The sequence below is a fragment of the Anas platyrhynchos genome, chromosome 2 (genome assembly GCF_047663525.1).
Source record: "Anas platyrhynchos isolate ZD024472 breed Pekin duck chromosome 2, IASCAAS_PekinDuck_T2T, whole genome shotgun sequence".
NCBI lineage: Eukaryota > Metazoa > Chordata > Aves > Anseriformes > Anatidae > Anas > Anas platyrhynchos.
The window spans coordinates 139,035,476-139,062,881 of record NC_092588.1 but is presented as its reverse complement, the minus strand read 5'-3'; the positions used below and the strand labels follow the sequence as shown (position 1 = coordinate 139,062,881).

The 27,406-nt window shown below is 36.3% G+C and overlaps 1 protein-coding gene across 11 annotated transcripts in view; it reads right to left on the bottom strand.

The window, feature by feature from the left end:
- CACNB2 (calcium voltage-gated channel auxiliary subunit beta 2) overlaps window positions 1-27,406 on the bottom strand; it is a 247,078-nt gene that overhangs the window by 41,025 nt on the left and 178,647 nt on the right. For all 11 annotated transcript variants that reach the window (XM_027450665.3, XM_027450666.3, XM_027450663.3 and 8 more), the window contains one exon: window positions 2,233-2,355. In XM_027450665.3, the coding sequence (XP_027306466.1) occupies window positions 2,233-2,355 (123 nt within the window). The remainder of the gene's footprint in view (window positions 1-2,232; window positions 2,356-27,406) is intronic.

Genomic DNA, 27,406 nt, shown 5'->3' with positions numbered 1-27,406 from the left:
TCCTAATATTACAAAGCAATAGCGGGAATTTTGGTAGTGTGACCAGCTCTCAAGGTGCTGGGTGGGATCAGTGATTCTCTTTAAGACTTGGAGAGCTTGGAGAGCCAAGTGAAATACAAATAGGAATTAAATGCAAAGTAGAATTATGGCCATGCATTTATGCCCTGAAAAATTCAGGATTGACTGTGATGCAGGATGCAATCTGTCATCTTTATATATACTGAGCTTTAATGACTCTAACTTAATAATAAAAACAAATTTCCCTCATATTTAATCAGTGCAGCCCTCAAGAAAAAAAAATGAGGTTTTCCTTGCTTGAGCCCTCTTAGCAGCATAAATTGGAGAAAACTCCTCACAGATAAGAACAGGACAACATCAATCCTATATGGTATTGCTGTGCAGTCAAACATCACAAGAGATTGTCGTACTGTTTTTTGTTGTTGTTGTTGTTTTTCTTAAATATTTGTGATGTGAAAAGCAACGCTACATTTTATAGCAGTGTATATAATATGTTTGTTTTTTTTTTTACTTTCATCTGCAGAAATAATTAAATTTTAGAGATTTCAGTTCTCCCTACGTTAACTCTAGAGAGCACCAAAATGAATGAAGGAGAGATGTCTGGTTGGTTACAGAGCCTTGAAGAGCAAGTAGGTGAGGGCCACCACAGGGGAATGCACAGGCTGAGGAAGGGGTGCTGCTTGAGCACCCTCCAGAAGAGGTCAGAGACCCCCAGAAGCAGCAGCCACTGCCCAATGAGTCTGATTCCTTGGGCTCCCAGCCTAGCAGTGAGCCTGACCTGGGGCGCAGGGTCCCAGCCACATCCCTGCTCTGGCCTAACATCACTGGACAGTCAAATCCCCTGAACTGCTCAGAGGGGAAAAAAGATTTTTGATTTTTGAAGACAAGTGTGCAGAGTGCTTGTTGTATTACACCTGAAGCTGCATAAAGAACTGCAGTCTAATCTTGTTTTTCATTCCACAGTGCTACATGCACCCACCCACAGACAATATAACACCTCAGCTGAGTTAAGCTTCCTTTCAAGATATTTCTGAAGATTAGGAAAAGTTCGGGAAACTCTGTCTTCCTCATTATCTTCCATGTATTTTTACACCCAAGACTAAGTTCAGCTATGAGGAAAAAAATATATATTCTAACAGAAATATGCTGACAGCCTGTTTCTGGTTCACATGGAAACAGGGGAAAGGCTTGATGTGAAGTCAGAGACTACCAGCTCATTTGATATATAGGTGGAATAGATAATCATACAAAATCATTGAATCTAACCAAACTGCACCAGATTCATCAGAAAATGCTGATGGCTTTCTTTTGCCAAGACTGTGCCTGCTCATCCCTACTTCTGTCATAAGAAGTAAAGCAATTCTCTTTTGCACTATCATCAGACTTCAAACATTGTCTTTGCTATATACACTTGCTTGGAATCCAAATCATCCTTTTTTTCTATGTGTTTCATATATATGGAAAATGCTGATCACTAATCATCAGGGTACTAAAAGTCCACTTCTTGTGTTTCCTTTGTATTTGTCCACCTGCATTTCTATCTGTGTATTAGGGAAAGCTTCTTGCTTCTACAAAGTACCTGTCCTAGCAGAAATTGCTATGCATCATGAATTGTAGTGACTGAGGGATTTTTTCAGCATTAAAAAAATGGATAATCTAAAATGGGTCTAAGATATAATTTCAAGTGTATGACTAAGCTGTTGTCCTCAAGCAAATTTTCCAGTTCTTCTGCTACAAATCTCTGTTGTTGGATGGACCACTTTGTGGCAAAATACAATGGAATATGACCAGAACCTGGGAAATCTGGTAAAATGAAATCATTCAGAATAGAGCAGTAGGGTGCTTAGGAAGGTTTGTATAGGAAAGTTACCAAGTTTTAATTATCTTGCAAGGAGGAGAGAAAGAACAAGAATTTAAGTGTTTGAAAGTCCACAAAACCTGAAAATTTTCAAAGAAAAACTACAGAAAAAGAAAAGCAATGAAGCAAACTCAAAGTACGTTTTTTGACAGTTGATATGTATATCTTGAAATTTATGACTTCAATTCTTCAGTATGTGGCTCTTAAAAATAAAATATTTTCTGTGTCAGAGAAATAACTTTCATGAAAAACAGGACCTGAAGATTTGGGAGGTTAATCTAACCATTAAGAAATGGTAGCACTGTTACTCAAACAGATCTTTGAAGAGATTCACTTACTCCTTAAGTTTTACTTACTTCTTTAACGTGAAGAAAATCTTTAGCCTCAAATGAGATGGCCATGCCTGGGACTGGAACATCGTCATCATGAGCTGCACTGTAACCAACATTTGTCCGAACTGCAAACGCAACAGGTTTTGTCTGCAAAGTACAGAAAAAAAACCATGAGGATTTCCCTCACAAATGTGCATATATACAATTGTACGCACAGAAGATGATTTCTGTAAGTTGTCTTTTTAAAATAATAAAAATGACAAGGAACTTTCAAAACATATGCTGTTCTTCTCAAAATATTTGCTGATCATATGACAGTCAATTTATGTGAGGCAAATGGCTGACGCTTTGTTCCAAAGCAACTGAATCATCAGGAATGCTTGTGTTAGGCTCATCCAGAAGGTCAAAGTCTTCAAAAGTTACTAGCAACTGAGAACACAGAAAGACTGAAGCACCTAAAATCTCTAGTTGCCATGGAAAACTCAGAGCAAAAGTCCATATTAAATGTACGCTGGATCAACATGTTGTGAAAAATCAACATTCTACAAATCACAGTAGGAACTAAAGGACAGCATCATTTTTTTCCTGTTGTTAAATAGAGAAGCTCAAAATGCGCTTTTATGCTATAAACTATCCATTTAAAACATTATGAAGGGTCATGTTTACTTACCTTTGTTATTTAATATCAACACATTTTATGGATTGCAAGATTTTTTTTTAGTTACTAGCACTCTGAACTCATTTGGGTTAAACCAAATCAGGAATTAGAATCATAAAACAGTTGACAAGCCATAAACTGTGCTCAGTTATGATGGAATTGCACAGTAGATCTTCATTTGGCTGAGATTTATTGGAGATTTCTAACCATAGTTCTGTACTGAGGTGGTCATGCATCTCACTTGCATTGCAGTATATTTCAGAGGTGTGCTTGCACTTGCATGCAACATTTATTCTGCTTTCAAAGCAATTACAAGGCCCCTATTGACTTCAGAAGGGAATTAGAACAAGGGAGTCAGACTTCAGGTTTACCTAGTACTTGCTTCTCGAAGTTTAAATTGCAATGGTTTACTATGCTTTGCTAATATACATAGAAATACAATTAAAATGTATATAATAATGAGAAATTAGATATACACAATAAAAGTCATGAAATTCAAACATGGTTATGGCCAAACCTATTGTAATTTGGCTCCACTGCCTACACACTGTAATCCCACTCACATCAGCAACGGAAGGAAGAATAAGAAGTATGAGGCACATTTAAATTTATTTTTAAGGAAGCCAAATGGAGTCCTGAGATTTCATCAGCAGCACTAATCTGTTACCTATCCCCAGCACTTCAACAAAAGTTGAGCACTTCCTCTTCAGCCGAGATGAAAGTCCGCTTGCAGTTCTGCTGCCATGCTTGCCTACAGCTACCTCGCACTATGAAGAGTCCCATGTCAGACCCAACACAGCCTTCAGGAAACTCCACAGTGAGGAGGATCCAGCATCCATCAGGGACCCTGAGCAAGGTGCCTCGCTGCAGAGGCATTCTGAGAGTGTGGGTCATGTCAGACCATCACCAAATACTGGCCACAGAGAGACTGGTAGATTCCCGTAACTCATACCTATACTGGTAGTCAGTATCAGTAGGTTACAGGGTTTTTTCAAGTTTTATTTTCAAGAAGCAGTTGCAGAAACAGCCAGTGGGTCCTGTGGGCCCACACTGAGGCTGAAAGCCTTTCTGCACAGGAAGGGTTAAGCAGGTAGCAAGAGCTGCTATCCAGCTCAGTGCAGCCTATACAAGCCTATATAGAGGGCTTCCTCCTCTTGGAGTTGCAACCAGAACACAGGAGAAAAACCTCCACTGTGGTTTATTCTCCCCCCCAAAATGCCTTGAGCTTGCTCTCCTGGCAGAGGATATGAAGCACAGCATTCCTAGGACCCACCGTTGTCCCACCCCAAATCCTCCACACTGCTTGCCAGGTCTGGTCTAAAGGCCCCACACATTATGGCTGGCATATCTTTGTGAACTGAGACCCACGAGTGCTCACAACTGGTTGAGGAGGGTGTGACATAACTTTTCGTCTCAAAATATATTAGAACTTTTGCCAGACAACAGTTTTAGTTTTATTAGTAATGATTTCATTGATGCCAATTTGAATGCTACCAAGAGCAGACATAGTATGTTTTGGGTAAAGAGTACGATATTTTGCTAAGATGACAAGATGAAAACAACAATAACAACCACCTCAATTCCTATGTAAGGAATTGCTTACATTTCTTCATGAGAAGGAAGATATGAAAACACATTGCATACTTCATAAATGAAGACCCAAAAGCCTGAGACCATGAATCATGTAATATTTTTCTGATTACCAAAAATCCCTGACTGTTCCAACCAGGTTGATTCTGACAACTTGCACCATGCCAGAGGTCAGAAATCTGCAGCATTTAAAACTGTGATAAAATAGTGATAGAGACATATAAATAATTCTAAAAACAATATCATGCTACCTGGCCTGGAAAGGACAGTTGGAAATGATGGGAGAAAGGTTCCCTGCTGCTTAATTTAGGTCTAATGTGCTATAAAAGCCACAGGGTTCCAATAAAGCACATTTTAAAACTGCTTAAATAGGCCTGTATTTGAATGAACTGCCGCAGTCAAACAATTTACATCTAAGTGCATATTCTAGGGAGGATTTTTAATTTAGAAGGAGAAATAGTATGCTTTTTCATAACATTGGGTCAAGATTGTCTCAGTGTCCAAAAATAAAACAGTTACACTAGCAATAAGTTGTGGAATGGGCTTCATATTTACGTGGTATTTAAAATCTAAATAGGCATTTGTACAAAGAGATCCTCAGGAAACTATCAGAAAAAGCCTTTATCAATTCTGTTCATTCTTTGAGAGTTAGTGGAAAAATTGTAAAGGCTGTGGATGAAGGGCTCTCCAGGCTGAAACTGGCACCATTTAAACTGTGAGGCTGAACATATTTATGGGTTACCTGGCTGTGATTGTTCTGCTACTAATTCCTCTCCTCCCCATCTCAGTGTCTAAAAGGAGTTGATGACTAGAACTGAGGTTTTAAAAAACTGGTATATCAGTCACCTGAGTGAAAAATAAGCGATCATTTCAACGTAATTCTTACACATGACCGCAGGATTATGTTATTACACATTATTACACAAGCCACACTTAAACATGGAAAACAATTATAGTTGAAAACAAATCTGCTCTGAAACTTTCTGGAGAAAAAAAGTGTTTTTTTTTGTTTGTTTTTTTTTTTTTTCCTTGTGCAATGGGACATTAATTAACAAAAACCTACTTAAACCATCTTTGCGTATTCTTCCAGAAGCCAAAAAATTCACTTTCGGATAGTATTATGGACAGAAAGTAACACTTATCCCAACCCATGTGATTGTCTGGCAAAAGACAATTTACAATTTACCTTCCATATCAGCACCAAGTTCAGAATAAACTCCACAAATCCTCACATGTGCTTTTAGTTACAAATAGCAAAACGGATAGAGCCATATAGAGATGAAAATAGGGAAGTGGGCTCTGTTTTTCTCTCGCTTTTAAGGGAAAATTGAATGTTTTAGGACTTATTTTTCCTTAAGGGACCTCATTGAATACACAAATCAAAAATATGTTTCCTTTTGAGATAAGTCATACGTTATAATAAACAACAACAACAAACACACATGGAAATAATTAAAGAGTAAGTTTTGGCACTTGTATATTGACGTCACATCATTCAGACTTTTCATGCAGTACATCTTAGTGCTTCTTTATCTTCTCAGAAAAACTATTTATTTATTTATTTATTTATTTTTCCTACTCTGGTTCTCTTTGCCTGTGAATTTAGGTATGTATTATGCATCATATATACTGTGGCTATGAACCACTGCCTATATTTTCTGCTTGCCTCCCAGATTTCAAAATAACACATTCCAAGAGTTCATTGTATTTCTTGTTTAGCTACAGTTAGAATATTACAAACACTTAATTGCTTTTTTGGAGATCACTTCAAGTGTTGTTGAAACAACAACATAAATTTTTAAACAAAAATTAACAAGCTAGAAAAAAAAAAAGTAGAATACTATGCATAAAGCAATAATCAAATAGCCAATAATTTAAAATATCTAAGTCTTCTTTCAATGAGAAAAATCCTATTGCTGTTGGAACATGTTAGAGATGCTAGTCAGGAGGTAAATTATATGAAAAGCTTGACTGCATTTGCATTGTGCAACAGAATAAAGCTCAAATCAGAAATTATATTTAAAACGTACATGGACACACCGGTTACATTATTCTGATCAAATTCATCCATTAACAGGAAATTTGTAGCAAAATATGTATGGCAAGGGAACTGATTGATTATTTTACTAGATGTTCTTATTAGATACCACCCTATATTAGAGAATGATAGCCACAATGATAAACATTATTTGCATATAAACAATTATATGTAAATATCCGTTATATATATATATACGTATATATATATATATATAATATATACATATAACAACACAATCAAAAACGAGCAGATGCTTATTTTGCTTTGCATCTTTCTAATACCCTGAACTATTCCATTTTGATGCAGAAGGACACATAACAGGATTTCTGGACTCCAGTATAAGAGAGATGTATGTGAAAGCTAGACACCCAGGTCCTTTAATAAGCCCTTAATAAGTTCACCTTGTCATTAAACAGATGAACTGTTAGAAGGGCATCAAAACATGACTATGCATTCATGAATACATTTCTGAAAATGGGCATTTATGAGAATGATCATCCACAAAATAAAATCTGGCGATTCCTCTGTAACAATTTAAAAACATTACAGTGTTGATGCAACACGGATGTCCAATTCCTAGCAACCCAACATCATATCTGATTCAATTCCTCTAACATTCTTAGTTTCAACAAGCACTCAGTTCCTATGCCACAGATAGCTATCTATGAGATGGTAGAATTAAGTACGCCAGAAAGAAAAAAAGTAGTCATATAGATACTGAATTCACTGGTATCAAGTACCTTCCTTAAAAATAAAAGCCAACAAAATTATCGGTTCCTTTTTTTTTTTATATATATATACATATTCATACAAAACTTCACAATTTTCCTCGATATAAAAATTCTACACTAACAGAATCGATGCTTTATATGCTATTATTCATTTCAATATCAGAAAATATGGATATGAGTAAGCATTAAGTTGTCAAATCTCCTAAATAATACATTATCATTGAACAGCAGAGAATTGAACATATCATTCATTGTTACAAAGAACAAGCTTTCTGCAAAGCTTGTTCTGCATTCTTGTTCCGTAACTCAGAACAAGAATGAAAATATTAAGGAACAATCTCTGCCAAACACTGGTAGGGGGGATAATACACTTACTTATCCTATCTCACATTTCATATATCCTCTAGCAAATATAAAAGAATGCTCAGCAGAGTATTGTGACTTACTTCTAATAGTATCAGTGGATGAAAGACTTTAGGCTGACTAAAGACTTTAAAATCTCTGCTGCATTGCAACAAACAGACAACTTCAGCAAGCTAATGTCCTTGACATACTTCTCAGTATTCTAAAATTTCCTATTAGAGGCTACTCAAGAAAAAAAGAAAAATGAAAACTACTCCATACCCATCTGAACATGAAAGTTAAGTAGCAGGAAAAAAAAAATCCTTTTTCATTTTCTGCAATTGAAAAATTAATGTGAAAATGTAAGTAGAAAGCAAAGCAGAACGTTTAGCTTCCAAAACAGTTCATGTCCCATTTTAGATACTCATCATACTGGTACAAAGGGAGACTAAATTACCATGGGATTAGACAACAATAATTAACCCTGCCGAACATTTAAAACTAATTAATTTATAAAATTTAAATGCTAGCTTTTTTACATAGATAAATAATTCTGAAACTTCCACAAAACTGTAGAATTCAGTACCTTTTCTTTTCTTTAACTCTACTGTCTTGGAGTAAAATAATCCAAGTCTGTTATGCAATTCCTTACTTTCCTAAGGATCTCAAAAAAAAAAAATAGGACCTTATATTAAATAAATTTAAAAACAAAACAAAACAACAAAAAGCTTTTTTTTTTTGAACATACACATATATATGTTTTAAAATATATCTACCATTTGCCTACATATTGTACAGTTCTAAAATTAGACTTGGTCAAAACAGTTAAGTACTTTCTGTTCATTCTCCAAATCTCCAGGAAAACATGATGGTAGTTTAGCACTCACTTAATCCACAGGCAGGACTGCAGGGACAGATATTCCTAGATGTTCAACACTAACATTTTCTCTCTCCTGAAAGGAATAACACAGCTTGAAAATGTACACATCTACAAAATGAAGATTTATGACTTCTTTTTATTTTTCCCTCAACAGACAGAATAACCCACAAGGAGAACAATAACTAATCTGTGAACATCACCATAATCTGTACCACTGGGGCAGCAGGTGGCATACTCTGGTGTGGCATTCTTCACAAACCAGTTTCAGCTTCTGATTTAAATGCAGAATGTAAATCAATGAAACCATATTCACCAACTGTTAAGCAAACTTTGGCTGAGGAGTTTTTTGTAACAGAAATAAATTAAAGTGGGACTAGGGGGACCTGACTTAATATTCCTTTTTTTTTTTTTCTGTCTGGATCTCATTTCTTCCTTTTCGTTCACAAACAATATTCACTTTTAAACATCTTTGTGCAAACTCTCACTATTAAGTCAATACTATTTACAGTATTATTATACTCTACTACTTATATTCCTTATCATCTGTTTTATGACTAACTTGCATTCAATACGTACACAAGCATTTGCACAGTATCTATCTCACTCAGTTTGTTGATTTAAGCAAATTAGCACCTGCTTGGCTCAGTCTGTACTTGAGAAATATGGCACCCTAAAAAATACAACCTGTTTTCTAGTAAAGTACTTAAAACATGACAGGACCATCTTTTTCTGATAACTCATTTTAGATTTTTTATACTGTGCCATAAACCCAGTGCATGCAGCCCCTAGGGATCCTCGCCAAGTAGGTAAATTTTCTGACACAGAATTTGCTCACAGAACAGGTCATCTCCCTCATGGTCACTAATTTTGGGAAAGGTGCTTGATAATCAAGGTATCTCCATTTCCTGGTTAGAGCATTCTCCAAGCCACTTTCATTTACACCTGAGGCTGTCCTACACAAAGCAATGTTGAAGGAACACAAGCAGGAATTAAAGCTGCCTTTCCTTTTTTCAGCAGTAGGTGATGAGAATCTAGGGTCTCAGATCCATCTCATTTCTCACTTTACTTCATTGTACCCAGAGTAGAGGTATGCTGCATTTACACAAGTTTAAATGAAAACTGAATGCTGATCAGACTGCATGTTTTATGAAGATAATGTCAGCTAAGTCCAGAAATGACTCAGAAAACGACTTCAGTTATAATTTTGACGAAGTGCTTGTTGATGTTGGCATCTGTGTTAAAGTTCAGAAAATTCATCTTAAAGCAAGTCACCTCCCTTGCTATTTATATATAATGTTATGCATCCTTCATATCCACTTTTCATGGATGTCTGTAACTTTAGCTTGAAAGCAAGGAGTTATTTTTCTCTTGGGTAATGAATATAACGGGTCTCACTTGAAACACTACCAGGTTTGCACTCATGAAAATTTAAAAAAAAAAAACACTTTTTTTTTTTTTTTTTTCAGCTAAGGAAAGATGATACTACTCCCAAACTTCTCTTTAGTAGTCTTGGTCAGGAGTAAATATGTCAAGTGATGACCTACATTTGACACTATTTCTGCAGAACAACCCCATACATACTGTTTGTGCCATAAACGAAACTTATACACCACATAGGAAAAAGATCAATAGGAATGTGACAGTGCAATAGCTGCAGTCTTAAAATACATCATTTTGTTTTGCCCTGCTGATGGCTGAGAGTCAAACATATAGTGCAAAAGCCAAATGTTTTAGAGAATTACAAGATTTTTGTGAACAACTCAATTATTTTAAGGGAGTTTGCAATGTTATGAAATAAACATGGTAAACAAAAGTAGCTCAAGTGAAGAATGGAAAAATAAAACTAACAAAAGAACTTTCAGCTTTTAAATTCATTATTTGGTAATAATTTATAATGCTGTAACAAAAGAAACAAATCAAAATCACCTGAGTATGCATACAATTCACAAATTTACATCCTAAACACTGATTATTGTTGGAGCCACATTACGGTTAAATAATCGCCCAATCTCTGCTCAGCAACCTCATTGCTAAGGAATCAACAACAGTTCATGGATGTCCCAATGGAAAATCAGAGTAAACCTGCTGTAAAAGTAGCGATCAATAATATAACTTCCCAGCAAAGACTCAGCCCTCTTTTATTTGTGTGGGTGTATGCATCAGACAAGGCTGGTAGCAAGACAGAATCACTGAGTAACTTTGATTGGAAGCAGCCTCTGGAGTTGTCCAATCCGTCCCTCTGATCCAAGTAGGTCTGCTTAGACCATGCTGCTCAGGGCTGCGTCCAGGTGAGTCTTAAGTGCCTGCAAGGACAGAGACACCAGCACCTCTCTGTGCATCCTGCTGCAGTATTTGACCACCCTCTTGCTAAGAAAAAGACCATAAAGTAGCCACATATTTATAATTAAGGATATAAAATCACTAACGGATCAGAAATATTGGATTTTATGCTGCATTACAAGGAAAATTAAGCAGTATTACAAGTGGAAATCACCATTTTTCAATTTTAATTGCAAGTGGCCTAAAACGAATATTTTTAAAAAATATATTTATTATTATTATTATTATTATTATTATTATTATTATTATTATTACCACCACCATTATGTGGGTATTGGAGGGCAAGGGGGTATTATTTCAGGTTAACACAGCAATTTTATTACTTCACTACAGCAGACAGCAGTGCTTCCATAACTTATCTAATGCCTGAGGCTCAGGTCTTGGATTTGTGCCTCTCAGTGCAAGGTGCTGTACTCAGCACTTCTTACGAAGCTGAAAAACAAAAATATGCTGGGAGAACAAAACACAACAAAATTGTAGTTAACAAGAAGCCGCCTAAGTATAGCTACTGTATAATGAGATTCAAACTCTTGAATTATTAAGACTTTTGATATTATGGATCTGTCTTGAGGGACCTGGGAGACAGTCAGCCAGAACATTTCATTCTGGAGCCAACTTTCATCATTTCTCAGTGTCCAAGTCAGTAATTGGATCTGAGTGTATTTTATCACATATTTTCCAAACTAAGGCAACGTGAACTATGGGCAGCTGTTACCGGTGCTTGCACTGCCATCTTACAGCAGGCCGACTTGCCAAATTCTCACCTAGGAGCTTGTGCACCCTGACAGGAGAGCAGCAAGTGAGGAGACATCCCCATTACACAAGCCACAGCCGCTATCAGCCTTTTTGGCCTCTCCAAACAGGCTGTAAGGGAACAACATGAAAACTGAGTTTTTAAAGCTTAAGTGTGATTGTCCTTAGGATCAAGGCCCACCGGTGAAATCCACTGAGGAAATCTCTGAATCGTTTCGGTTACTGAGGCTCTCTGCTACTGGGAGGCCCATCTCAAAGAAAGGAAGGAAAGTTTAACACATCCAGCTGGCACAAAAGAGCCTGCCAGATCATTTTTTTTTTTCTTAACAATAGGTATGCTTAAGAGAATTTTTTGTCCTCTCATACTCTCTAGAGATACATTTGTTACTATTTTAGCTCCTCTTCACATACAGCTTGAAAGTCATGCTTCCTACTTCCTTTTACGAAATCATATTTGAATAGAGAGTCACCGATGTCGGTTTACATTCAGCTCAGGAGGCAGCAAAGACTGAAATAGCTTTAGTGACGCACACAAAGCTTTTTCATATGAGCTGGGTCTTTTTTTATTAGAGCATAATGCCATCAGTCAAAACTCATCGGTGGCATGGTGTTGTTTGCATGTAAGTATGCCAGAAAGGTGGATCTGCCGTACAACCCTCATGGGGAGCCGATGGGAACAACTGGAAACAGCACAGCTGAAGTCTGTTTGTGCTTACTGAAAACATGCTTATTCTGGCAGCAAAATCCAGCAGATGAAAGCTGTCATTTGCAATAAAAATACTGTGCTGGGATTTCAAGTTCTTTTTTCAATGTCACAAGTGAGGACATTTTATGCTTATGAGACATTTTAAGCTTATGAGACAGCATTTTAGTAATCTTAGCATGTTGGCTAAACCAAGGTTCACACAGAGAAAAGATCTGCATTAGCATTTTCAGACAATTCACAAACAGAAAATTGTCCAGGAAAAGCATAAATCTGTGACACAGCAAACTAAAAGCAAACACTAAATAAATCAATAATGCAATGGCTGTTAAAAATTAAGATGCTATTTTCAAAACCTTCTGAAAGAGGTACAGAATTGAAAATGTTTCTTAATTCAGTATTGTGCTTGCAAATTTTATTGCTAGTTCCAGTATTTAAATAATTTCACACTTCATTCTTTTTCAATTGGATCAGAAAATCTGTATGACCGCTAGAGTCAAAGGTTAATGTTATTAAAACATTTTATTTTTACATGATATGTTAAGCATGCATTTTTAAAAAAAAACTATTCTAAAAAATTCTTTCTTGGTTAGAAACATACATTTCATAGCTAGACTGCCCTATTTACAGAAGTGATATGAATATAAGTTTAAGGGGTGATATTTTAGAGTTTGAAAAGTCAAATGTCATATTAGCTCTTAGGACACCAAACAAAAACCTAGAAGTTATTTCAGAAGATGGTAAACTCTACATCTCATTTAGTGGGCCTTTCAAATGATTACAATTTATGTGCATAGCTTATGTTATCCCACTCATCAACTAAGTGCAGTTTCTTAAATCCTGCACTATCTGAGATACTTTCCATATCTAAATTCAAATGGAATCTCTACTCCAAGTCTCCATGACAGCCTAGATACAGATTACAGAAATTATAGCATGACACATACATTTAAAGTTCTGCTGAAAGAACATTTCTTAAAGTTGAAAGTTAAGCATTCCAGACTTCGGAAAAGTCAAAATGGAGTTGCTTTTAACTTAGGCAAACAGTGGTATCTTTAACAAAGCTCTAATTTTGTACAGTATTATGGTACAGCCATTAACTTCATAATGATATGTTGTCTTCCCTCCTAGTATATCTTATTTGCATGCAGGATGGATCTCCCCTTGGGATAGATAGATCAAAAATATATGAAATGTAAAGGCCTATCTATAGCATCCTAAATTCCTCTGAGGGATTAACTGTGGCTAAAGAGTTGGGCTTACCGAGTCCAACAAAAAGAGGTAAGCAGTCAGTAAGGAGTGGTTTATCTTTAAAAATAGCATGAATCACATTTTGCTTCTTTCTTCCACAACTAGTGAACTAAAGCACCAATCCTTAGCTGTCAAAGCATATGAAACCCTATCCAGTACTCAGTGTTACGAGTGAAAGGTTTCTTGAATTTGACACTCAGTATTAATGGAAACTTCTGATCTCGAGCTGAGATTTAGCTGCCCAACTGCTATCCTATAAAGATAAATCAGTGTTCACATAACATTCAGCTTCTCAGTAAGGCCCACAAAAACTAGAAAATGTTACAGAAATCAGTACTTCCCTATTCTCAGTATGCAATACATACAACATTGGGCCACAACAAGAAAGAAAACCAAAAATAATCAACAACTGTGTGTTGATCAAACTACATAGTAAAAACTATAGCATTATATATTCACACTAGAATGAAAGTTAAGCTAACACAAACCACCTCCATTTTCTAGTTTTAGAACACCCGATAATGCTTATTTATGTATTTGTTGTTTTGTTTTGGCCAGTGCACAATTTTCTATGTTTAAATAAAACAAACAACAAAAAGATCCCTGAACTAATAATACATTTTAGTGTTGTGTTGACAATTGCATTTATTGACAGGACAACTAAAATCTTTATATTCATTGCCAAAAACTCCTTGCAACTCCAACTGCAGAATTAACAGACCACAAATGGTTTACGGCTCTGTAAGAGGAATAGCCCTAGACAGAGTTTAGGCCCACTTTGGCTGTGATCTTTTCAAATATTTGCTGAAAGCAGAACAACTGTGAGACTTGGGAACTAGAGCTATTTAAAGCAAAGCTAATCAGAAACACATAGTTTTATATGATCTTTATATATTTTTTAAATAATATTCAGCTGAAGGCAACATGAAGCACAAAAAAATATTAGGGCAAATATTTTAATTTTGGCAGAATGACAAACAAAAACAAAATAGATTCTGTGACACTAACTTTATCTGCTATAGTCCTCCTGTAGCTATTATAATCAACTAATAATTTCAACCCTCAGGTGAGACCCATGATCTCAGGTCCTCAGCCCAGCCATTGCTATGGCCATGCACACCTGGGAACACCTGGGAACACTCACCCCTCCCTACTCCTCCTTGCGTAGAAGATTTTCTGGGAAGCTGAACACCAACAGAGCTGCTGTTGCACTGCAGTTCTCCTGCCCTTTTATAGCAGGGTCACGGCCTTACCCATATGTTCTGGTGATCCCTTTCTGCCAGAAAAGACCCCTGGAGATTGAGAATTAAGTCAGAGCAGCATTAAGACTTCTCTGACATAAGCCAGGAACTAGCCAGAATCGTGCTGGGGAGAAGCCAACATAAGAGTGGCTAAAAGCCAGGATCTGGGCCATTCTTCATCTAAGCTCTGCCAAGAGCAGCCCCTAATCAGGGCCTAAAGATTTAAAAGAGCTCTCATCCCATTCCAAAAACAATCCCTCAAAGTAACATACTAGAAATGAATTTACTTCTCTTCAGTATTTCCTAACATTCCTAAAATCCTTTTCCTTAAAACATCTCATTTGGATTCTTTGCTCCCAGCACAAGATAAAACAGGTTTCCTGGTGGGTGTATGAGATCCAAGAGTGAAATGCGGTGATGACGCTATCCTTACAGAATATATTATACAGCTGGTGCACAGCTAGTCATCAAACCAGCAGATGAAACACTGGCTGGCGATAAACCTTCCTCTTATAGATGTAGAACTGCTAATGTTTAATTCCAGGTTGCATGCAGCAAGAGTTACTACAAAAGCATGAAACAGAGCGACACAGAATTGCATTCTTCGTAAGAAAGAGGCATGGCATCAAAATGGAAAGTGGTGACAAATCCAATTTGGGTTTCTAGACATAATTAATTTACGCTTTTCTTTACATTCCTCGGTGGACTACATTTTCTGTGGGTATGCTGGGAGGTAGTTCCTTGGACTGAACCAAAGCAAGTGGAGCAGACCACACACAGTCTTACCAGAGAACGAGCCTGAGTAGGATAATACCCTTGTACCATACAGCTGCTGCTCTACATAGAGTTTAGCTTAGGGAAACCACATTATTTGTTATCACCAACAGATGCACTGGGGGGATGCCCAGAGGAGGACATTCATCTGGGGACCCCATCACTTCTTTACTTCTTTTCCCAGCTGGCCAACAGATGTCCTTTTTTGTTTGTTTGCTTTTTGTTTTGTTTTGTTTTGTTTTGCCTCTCCTCTACCTCCTCTGTCCCTCACTTCTGGCTTTTTTTTTTTTTGTGTGTGTGTGTGTGTGTTATTTTTTTCCTTCCACAAGTACCTTTTGCTAGAAAGAGTTGATCTAGGTCATCGCCTATAGACCTGGTGACAAGGCCTTGTGTATGCAGGTCTGACTCAGCACCCTTTGTGCATTAGTGCCATTTGGAAATGGCCATTGTGGCACAATTCATGTGCACACAGTAATACTAGGGATGCAGGGAAACAGATGGTAGATTTCTGCTTTTTAATTATGTATTTAATTTAAGTTAATTTTATTAGTAGTGATATTGTGTTTCTCAATTTACTTAAAGAAATTAGGAGACTGTAGTCAAACTTAAAAGGAGGATATTAACCCACAATACTGCTAAAACAGTCTATTTTTGTGAACAAAAACTGTTTATAAACTATGGAGAATGGAGAGCAAACAACAAAAAATTCTGTAGGCATAATTTAATATATTTTCTTCTCATTTTATCTTTGTATTTCTTCCCCAAAGTGAACAGGTGTTCACATCGGCAAAGAAGATTATTCAAACTTGTTGATTATTTGTTATCAAATGCAAGATTCCTTTCATTTATTCCTACGACTTTGCTCATTTTTGAGGCCACATTAGAAGACAAAAGTATGGTTTACCAGCTTACATATAAACTGAATCCTTTTGTGCACAATAGGAATAAAAACTACTTAAAATGAATCAATCAATGAATACACTACTAATTTTACATAGCTTTGTAATTTTTATGACTTTAACACACAACCAGCTTGGTTTTTAAAATATTCATTGTAAAACATTGTTATTTAATATAGCACATCATGATGATACAAAGATTGGTTTCACATGAAACAGTGCAGACTGTGTACCAAATTAAGCAGCATCCTTCCATTTGTTAAGAACTGAAGAAGACTAACTCATCAGTTTATTCATCACAACAAACTGCATACATCTTGTGTTGTCACTTTGCAATGTCACCAATATGGGAAGTGAAACGAACTGGAAGTCCACTATGTAACCAAAATTATGTCTTAATTAAAAAAACAGTTGTGTGATAACAATTTGCATAATTAGAATTCACATTAACATTTTCTGGAAAGGAAAAGCAAGATGCTGTCTAGCATAACAAACACATGGACCTCCTCTAGGGTTCAAAATGCAGACTGAGATAGCTCACTTAAAGTACCTGATTTAAGGATAAAATGGAAAAAATAAAACAAGAGAAGTGAAATGGAAGAGATGCTATCAAGTCTGGAGAAGGAAGTAATTGATGACAATTTTATTTGAATAAATACAAATCATGTAAAAGTAGTTTAAATATGCCATTAAAACAAAGATTTACTGAGAATGGAGCAAACGACGATACAGAGTAATGCCTTTGAACATTCTGGAAAACCCAAATAGGGAAAACAACATAGAGGGGGCTCTTCTACATTTGTTTCTAACCAAATGCTACAAACTGTCTAAGAAAGGGAAGGGAGAGATGTTGCAGTTCTCATAAAATGAAGAAACTTACCAACAGTGAGGAAAGAATGATAATAGAAGAACAAATGCAATGATCTCTGGGAAAGTAGATTTTAATATACTTTCAGTATATTCTCAAGTAAAACTGCTTCCCATGGGAAGCAGATCTCAAGGAAAAATTAGTTCAGGAAAGTGACAGGTCCTTAGTGAAATAATATTAAGGGCAGAAGCACAAACTAACCTATATGAAAAAAGATAGCAGGTACATAACCTGAAATTTAGGAAAGAATACTAAAGGGTAAAACTAATATGAAAACATGAATAACACAAAAACAACAGATAAGTGTTGTTTTTTTTTGTTGTTGTTTTGTTTGTTTTGTTTTTTGTTGTTGTTGTTGTTTTCACAAAAAGGCAGCATAAAAATATATACAATTAGTTAGGAATATTCAGACATTTTTCCTCCTGCTTGTAATGTGTATTAATAGTAAAAGGATGATCAAGAAGAGAGAGCTCTCACCCAAAGTAAAAAATAAATAAATAAATAGACAACCAACAAACATTAAAACCCAATGTTCCTAACAAAGCAGAAACACAATGCATTTCTGGTTTAGTCTTCAATTTTTTAAAAGTTCTCTACTCCTGCATATTTAATAAATTTAAAAATGCAGTAATGAAACAAACACCCTGCTAGCAAATGAATAAAAAATTAAGGATAGGGAAGGAAAAACACAGGTGAGAGACAGAGGTTTAATAGCACTCAAGCTACAGTATATCTTTCTCAGGCAATCTTTGATCCATAGGAAGAGGGGATAAAGGACCACCAGAAGAACAATAAGGCTATGTTCAGTTTCTAGAAAAACGTAATTCAAATGAAAAGGTTATGCAGAAAATGCTGGAAGATAACAAGAAAAACATTTTTAACAAGTCCACGCAGTCCTAACTTCTTTCTGTAGGAGAATACGCAGACAGCGAGGATTCATTCTCTCTCTGCTGCTCTGATTGATGCTCTGAACTTTGCACCTGAAACAGTCTAAACAAGCAAGCTCTAAAAGTGCTTAAGTAAGGGGACTGCTCAATGGATTGGAAAAGCTGATGGTAGGTTGACATCAAATATGGAAGACAGATTAATTGATTTTCTGCAGCTTTGTGCCCTTTGTCCATTTCTAGTCAGTATTTAACTATTTAGATGATAGGATACAGAAAGTCCTTTTTAGGTTTACAGATGATAGCAAACTGGGAGAAACAACAACAACAAAAAAGTGTAAGAAAGGAGAAGAATTCAAAAATTGTCTTTCTGAAATATTCCAATTAAAAATAGGCCACAATTTAATCAGGAGCACAGCAGATGAGCAGGCTTCATATTTGTGGAGTTGGCGACTGCTAAATATATAACTGACTTGACAGTTGTCCTAACAACAGGATCTAAGGACTGGATCACAATTAGAAATGATGGTCAGACACATGTGAGAGGCAGTACCCTGTGGAGGATGAGTAGGCAAGAATACAGCCTGAAGGGGACAGAACAATTCTTCCATGTGATTTGAGAGGGTTGGGGCAACAAGAAGCATGTGCTGCCCCACCTTGTGCATAGTGCTTCCATAGGGTGTATGAGAACACAATTGGTTTGGACAGGAACAGCAAAGATGATTAGAGAGTTGTAGAAAACAGAATATAAGAACATTCTCTGCTAACTGTCAGAAGTTTTAAGAATGAGTTACACAAATATTTACCAGGAATTGTTTAGGTACAACTCATACTGAACTGATGGAGAACAGACTTCCTGAGGATCTTCTGAAAACCCTTTAAGTCTTCACTTCATTTTAACCTAAACTCTCACATTTACATGGGTTTATTTTAAAAAATAAAATCTCAACCTCATTAAACCCATTTAAATGTAAATATATATTTTAATCTCCAGTCTTGGCCAGCTATTATGTCAAAAGTGGGATCATTTGCCACTATTTAAATCTTTACCAAAACAAACAAACAACAAACAATAAAGATTACTTTAACTACCAGGCAATGGACTGTAGAACTTAATAGTCACAAAACAGTCAAAATTTCTCCGTTTTACTACTTCCACTCACCCAGTCAAACACATGCTGGACTTCATGGAGTCACCAGAAAAGCTAATCTCTTTGCTCTTGCATATCTCATAATATTGTTTTATCAAAACAGAGATATTACTAGTGATTTTTTTTGTTGTTGGTTTTGTTTCCAAAGCAAACAGACTCTATATGAATATATAGAGGTTAGTTAAGTTGATTTCTCTGATTACCTCTGATAATCAACAAGCTTCTCATGTGTTTATTATGTGGCATCTAAATGCCACACAAAAATTCATAAAGCATTCATATGCAGTTTGCAGTGGCAATATGCAGGCCAAGAAAGATGCATTAAAAAAATGAAAGACCCAAAGTGACAGAAGGAAAGATTTTTTTCAAAACAGATGAGATGGAGTTTATAACAACTCAGGAAGCTACTAAGTTCCTGTGCAGAAAACAACCCTTAAAAAAAAGACCATCTGTACTCAGGGCAAAAGTCATCTTTCTAATTTCCAGTCTTCTCAGTTTCATGAAGTTCATTGTTCTAGTTTAAGTTTTTAGGGAGTTTTGAGCAGATCTCAGCCACTCTGAAAAATGAGAAAGATCTCTGTTTTGCTCCGCTCTTTGTCACCACAAGGATAGACTATGGAACGGACTATGGAATGGACTCACCAGAAAGGAGAAGCAAACAAACCCTTGTGTATTGCCGGCAGACTGCTCTACAAGGAAAGTTGACCAAGGCCTGTGTGCTGTAACTGCTGCTCAGACTGAGACAGCACTAACTGCAGAGGAGTTAATGCTGGCTCTGGGCTTGGGATTAGAAATTCTACCACCCTGCCTGTGGTTTTTGGTTGGTTGGTTTGTTTGTTGCTATAGTATTAAAAATAAAATAAAAAATCCAGTACAAATCATATCTTTTCCAGACATTCACACTTTTGCAACTCAAGGTACAAAGCCATCACCATTTAACTTTCTTTATCGACTATTATTCTAAGTTGACTCCTATTATTTATTCTTATTTTATGTAACAAGTAAAGACAAAAGATATAAACAATTTTTAGGGCAGAAATAGCTAATTTATTCCCCCCTTTTCTACAATCTAGCACTGTATTACCTATTCTGTCCATGTAACTGATTGTTCTTATAAAAGCCCTAGAGCTCCAACCCTTTCTGATTTACTAGCATCAATATTATTTGTTTTATTTTTTATTACACTTTTTTTTTTTTCTTACACAGGATCACATTAACCATTTCTGAATTCACAATGAGAGGGTATTGATTTTATATTGGTGTTTGTATCAAGACTGTATTTTCCTTTGCTTCTGAAATCCAGAAGCACTGGAATTAAGCCAACTGCACAGACCCAAGGTGTTTCTGAGACACTGCATACACAACGGAATGAGCTCACAGCATTAAAATGGTGGCTGTGCATGACTGTGTTCTGGTGCTTCCTTGGCTTGCCATCCCACACACCATGACCCCTTCACCCAGTACATGTAAGTTTCCAGTCTGTCACACAAATTTGATAGAGAGGGTAAAAGTCTACACAAAGTTAAGTTCTTTTAAGTTGTATGATAGGTGAGCAAGCAAAAGCAAAGAAAAAAAAAACACAAGTATATAACAGTGCCACTAATGTACAAATGTCAACTGCACTTTGCAATCAATCAAAAATCAGAGTCATAGAAAAAGAACATTTAATTCTAGTGCTGGAGAACTTCTTTGTTTTGATGGTAGCATGGTAGAATGACAGTCTCAGCAAAGAGAAATTCGGTATGAAAAAGGATCTAGGGTCTACAAACTATATTTGCCTCCCTAAATACAGACCAAGTTAGGTAGTAAACTCAACAAAAGGAAATGTCTAGACATTCTGTGAAAAAGCTGTGTTCTTTTGAGCAACCTGCAGGAGTGTTTTTCTGCTCTATGCTACAAGCAAGCAGTGATGAGCATGCTGCCTTTCACTGGCTAAATCACATTATACCAGATTTGAACCATTAGCATTGAAAGCAACCAATGAATTCCTCAGGAAGCAGAAGCCGTAGCTGACCCAGTAATCCTTGAGAGGCTTAGGACAAGCTTAGAGCCTTTAAAAGCATAGCAGACAAGCACCTAGCAGATCCTCCATCATAAATAGTTTCCTCTCTGGGAAGAGAAAATCCCACCACCCCAATGAAAAGACCTCGGAAGATGTATCCTTCTTCTCCAAGGGGGATATTTAGTCAGGCTGCCGAGACAAGCACCATCCCATGAGACATGGGAGGGGAATGAAGAGAGGGAGGAGACTTCAATTCCTGGGAAAATGCCTCTTGAGGTCAGGAGATTACTGCTGACCAAGCCAAGAAAAGGGATGCACTATTCCCAGAAGGAAGAGGGAAGGAGCAAACAACATAAAACCTTCACCCTTTCTGTTCACTGTATCAAAGTGGTCAACCAAAGGGTAACGGTAGTTTACTGGCTTTCTCATCCCATAACCTCCCAAACTACTAGAAGCCTCGGCCTCGTTATTTCTCTCCCATCTCCCATTTCATGAGCTGTTTCTCAAGATTTCACCTTTTCTGTTCTTTTTCAAAACTCTTCTACTAGATGACATTGGCATAAGTCTGTTACTGCCTTTTGAAAAGTCATCAATTGCCACACTGAAGGTTTATTTTCTGTTTAGATAGATGAAAGTCTTCCAAAATTTCATTGCTATAAAAGATATTAGAGACAGAAACAAACAAACAAGCAAACAGAAAACAAAACCAAAGACAACTATTTCCACTGAAGGACAGGAGACTTTTCACAAAGAAACACAGGGAAAAAAAATAAATAGGTAATAAGAAGTGAAATAATTGTAATATGGGCTGCAAATTTTTACTTAATTTTCTTGTTCCAATATGCAACTAAGCTGTATTGATCTTAAGGTATACACTCACCTTAAACAATGATTAAAAATTCATTTGGATTAGGGGTTAATGAGTTCAAATCAAATTAATAGTAAATGAGTTTTAGAGAAGTGTAAGAATAGTTTTAAGTAAGTTAAATAAGAATAAAATATGAACAATAACAACACCTTTCCAGAAGTTATTCTATTCCAGGGAAAGTTCTCAACCTTTCGGTGAAACGATAGAGAAACATAATTTTATTTCTTTGTGTAGCTTCACGCAAACCTGTTAGAAAGCAGACATTCGGTTTTACCTGTACACGCTGTCAGAAAACTTTCCTATGTGTCAGAAAGTTTCAATACAATTAGAAGTACAACTCATTAAGACAAAATAACCTATTGGATAAAAATCAAAAATAAAGTATCCTACAAGGTACCATTGTGACAACAGAACATAAGTAACTAATCAACTATTTTAGAAATGTGATAAACCAGCCGTTTTGAAATCCTATCTATTGTTAATGTAATATAAAATTATGTTTTATAAAGATACGCTAATCAAGTGAGTGCTCAAAACAAAGTCTCTTCTTTCACTGAATGGCCACCAACAATCTTGCATTTACTACAATATCCTTGATTCTCAATTAGCTCTCCAATTATGTAACTGTATACTCCATATCAATTTTGCAGGGTTAGTGTCCTCCACTCAATGTTACTATTTCCATTAGCAACATTTATAACTAATATACAAGAACATATCTGTTGTGAGAGCTATTAATTGAATGAAATAATTATAAATGACTTTTCATTCAACATTAATCCTGGAGAAAAAAATGACCAATCGTCACATAGGGTAATTAAGAAATTGTATCTATAACCTCTAGTGCAAAAAATATTACATTGAAGAAACAGTGTCAGAGGGGAAGTTGATGAAAAAGCAATCTCAAGTCATACATTTTCTTTGGAGGAAAAGGTAAATCTCCTCTTTAAGAACACAAACTTACTAACCCTACAATTTTTTTTGAAACAAAACAAGGATAACTACAAAGCATACATAGATTAAGATGGTGTCAAACAGTTTTGTCTTTGTTCTTCCTCTGCAGAATAGCCAGTCTGAAGAATGGAAACATGGCAAGATGCTGCACAGGTCTAAAAAGCCACAGTAAGGAAGCTTATGTTGCTATTTGCACATATGCAGGACTTACTAAACCTTGAAGTGCCCAGTAGAAACCGTGAAATCACAGGTATTAAGATCTGTGGTGTGCTCTAGATATAGATAATTTAGGTCATAACCATAAGAGATACAAGCAGTCCTCTGAGATAATCCTCATATGACACTGTTACTACTTTAAAAGGAGTATTTCTATAATAACTCTTGATTAAATATAGAAATATGACAGCAGTGACTAAATCTAGATGCTTTATGGTTCTTCTGTGAGGTTCTTCACTTAAATCTGACTACAGTCACTGGACAGACAGCATTAAGGTTTCTCACAAGAAAACTGGTTTCCTTTTTGGTAATTTAGTCTCCCATCAAGGCATTTGTACATTTTAAATATGTTTTTCAAAATGGTTTTAGAGATACAAACTCACTTTGGGGGGAAAAAAAAAAAAAAAAAAAAAAAAGAGAGAAAAAGAGAGAGAGATCTATCTATAGCCTTTGTCACAAAATATAAACAGATACTATCATCTTTCTAAATGTCAGAAATCTCTTAGTGTTTCATCTATTATCTTCACCAACTCCATTTATTCCCAGAACACTTGAACTCAAGAAGTCCCTAACGTGCTGAGGTATCTAAGGCTGGCTAAGTTACTTGCTGCAGTTATTCAGCTTTTAAGATTTAAAACAAAAAAGAGCAGGAGAAAAAAAACAAATCGAGCAGGAGATGTACAGATGGCTGCATGCACTGGGCAAGAGTTCTCAAGGGTGAAACAAACAGAACGTTTGCATTTCTCAATCCTCCCTGTTAGCTTTCTGAAAGTAAGCAAGTAGTATTGCCGTATGCATAATTTTATAAGTGCTTGATTATTTAGTCCTTATTCTTATAGCCTGTAGTCTTCAAAAATATGATTTAGCTAGAATGTCAGCTTTCATTTAAAAATAAAATTAAAAAAATAAGCTAGTATTCCAGTCCTTGCAATTGTGAAAGAAGGTTTGAAGATATTTCCCAAACCTTGCCTAAAGGCTCAGAAACTTTGCAGTGAATTTCATAAATGACATTGTTTTCAGTGTTCGGCTTGTGACTTCTTGAGGTCTGCAACTAAACAGGGAAATTGCATTTACTTCTCTGATCTTTTTTCCCATTACTTTTCTTCCCTTCATGGCTGATTCATCATCACCAACTATGGTTCTCAGATGTCCTATGTTTTGCTTTTTTGCTTTGAAGTATTTTGGGGTTTTCTCCCTCCCCTCTTTCAACAGGCACTTGCCACATCCTCTCTTCTCATCTAACTCTGTCAGGAGGAACTGCACAAAATTCTGCCCAGCCCCTCAAGAACACTGTGCTACCATGACACCTGTGTGGTATCTGTGCAAAGCTACTGCTTTCAGCAGCTTAGGAGAGAAAATAGGAGAAATGCCATCCAGCCTTACAACAGGGCAGATAAAGCGCTGTTGTTTCTTGTAACAGGCCACAGACTGCATGTTAGTAACACAGACACGAGGATCTTAACTTGCCCTGTCTGAAGACTTGCTTTAGCTTGTAACAGAAATTACCTAGTATCCAGGTGACTGGCACAAATACTTGGCTTTACCTTTCTCTTAGCTTTTTACAACTGTGTTGTAGAATGCCTATTAAATATACTTTTGCAACTTATAGATAGTAATAACAAGGAATTAGGCAGTGCACTCTACACAGGATATGACTTTAGAATAAAATGCAGCAGACAGTACAGACACAGGAGGAAGGCAGAGCCCTGAATGTGCAGGCACAGGACAACCATGGAAGTCCAATGGCTAGAAGCAACCTACATGTAGATGCAACCCACCCATCACAACCCACGTACATAGTCTTAGGGGTAAAAATAGAGCAAAGAGCCAGTATCCAGCATAAAATAGCATCTTTGGATGTAAAGTGGAGTTACAGCCCAACAAAGGAAGTGAAAACCACAAAGCACGCTGACAGAGTACAACCCAAGATGGATGCTATGCTGAGGAACGAGAAAGCACCAACATCAGCACCGTACTCCTCCTGTCACAGGACTCCATGCTGATGATTCCCTGTATCCCAACCCTAATCCCAACTGCTCCCTTCAGTGCTGGGACCCAGAGGTGCACTGGGGAGGAAAAAAAAAAAAAAAAAAGATAGGCTAGATATTAGAAAGTTTGTGTATCTATAATGTAATTCCATGTAATTTGAAACTGTTGAATTGAAATAATAGTTAATTCATTGAGCTAGCAATGCATTCTTGGCTTTCCAAACAATAAAGCTTTCTTTTCTCCAAAGCCAATCTGTGAGCCATAAATTGGTAATAATTCAACCAACCTATTCTGTAACTGAGATGCAACAAATTGATAACAAGAAAAAAAAAAAAGTGATAAAAGAACATCCTTTCTGAGAAAACATCCCTGTACGAAAGCAGCTGGAACATCAGGATTGCCTCCCAAAAGGTCAGTCCACCTAAATCAAGTTGGTATTGGTAGGGAAAAGAAAAATCTGGCTCATTTTTCCTACAGATTACAATAGCAAAAGCTCAACATTTTTTGCCTCCTTGAAAAATGCATGTTGCTAGCAAAACCAAGCTTAACAAATGGAACAAATGGACAGCATTAATTCACTGTGGGACTTTTTTTTTTTTTTTTTGCACAGGGTGGTAGGGTAGGGTGAGGTGTGGGGTTGCTTTTTCCCCGTATCACTCAAATTATTTGCTTTGAAGTTGTCTAAGAATGATCCAGATGGGTCTTTTTAAAGTCATACTTCTCATATCTTCATTCAACTCTTTTTCGCGGTTCGGGATTCGCAATGCATTCATTTTTAATTACTAGAACTAATAAATAACCCAAACCCAAAGTTTACTGGATTTATGCATTTTTCTGTTATAAAGAGAAACTTCATTTGTGGAAATGTGGGCAAACTATTGAAGTTGTACTTTTTAAAACAAATTACTAAATGCAGAGGTAAAGCAAAGAAAACAGGAATAGATCCAATCATGCTGCACCAGTTTTCTTCTATACAAAGTTAGGTTTGAAATGCTGCATGTTTTTTCCAAGAAGGTATGACATTGCAGTTAAACTTTTCCTTGGTCTCCTGAAAATTCAAACCAAGCTACATCAAAAAAAAAATAAAAAATAAGGCAAACATGTAACAAATTCTGCCCCCGCAAGACTGTAAATCAGATTTTCAATCAGATTTTTTTTTTCTCCTGTGCACACTCACATATCTGGAAAGGACAAGAATAAGAGGAATCTTTTGGGTAAAAATGTTCAGTTTTACATTGTTAAGAGCTGTATTTAGCTCTTAAAAGTACGAAACGTTCCTAAACAGAAGAATAAAGATAGAGTCACATCCAGAATTCGAGGCAAATATTGTCGCTGCCTTTATCCTTTTAATGCATAATGCTGATGACTGTAATTTTGTCTGATTTTAGTGTTTGCAAATTCTCTTTTGCAGTAAAGAGAACAGCCCTTTCAGTGTTCCTGATTTGCAAGCTACTGCCCACTATTACATAAACTTAGAGAATATGTTTGCTGAAGGAAGACATTAAGTACCTTTGCAAGCTCAGAGATCCAACGTTTATTATCCAATGAGCCTTTACATAGTCATGTTGAAAAGGAGATACATATAAATGTGCTTCATGTATGAACATTATCCTCGGTTCAATACCACCCAGACCAGCAGATTTTCAATCATTACACCTACTTTCCACAGAAAGACAATATTCCTCCCTTATTAAGAACTATATGCGAAGGGAGAATGCCAAGGAAAATTCATTGTAAGGAAATCAAATGCAACAGAGATAGCTGAGGTAGCATTATCTTGTACTGGCAAATCACTGTTAATGTCTTCAACAAGTTTCTAAAAATTCTGAAGCAATTTTGTCACAGGATAATTCCCAGAAAGAGGTTACATTAATTAAGTAATGGATGCTATACGTGCTATCTCATATTCCAGAAAGCTTGCAGCTTCCAGCACCATGTCTATAACCCATTTTTGCCTCAAAATGCCGTAACCCGTTATTTTATTTATTTATTTATTTTTTTACCTAAATGCAAAATTTAGAAGCGCGCACTTTCTGATTCTACATTCTTCAAAAAATTATGAA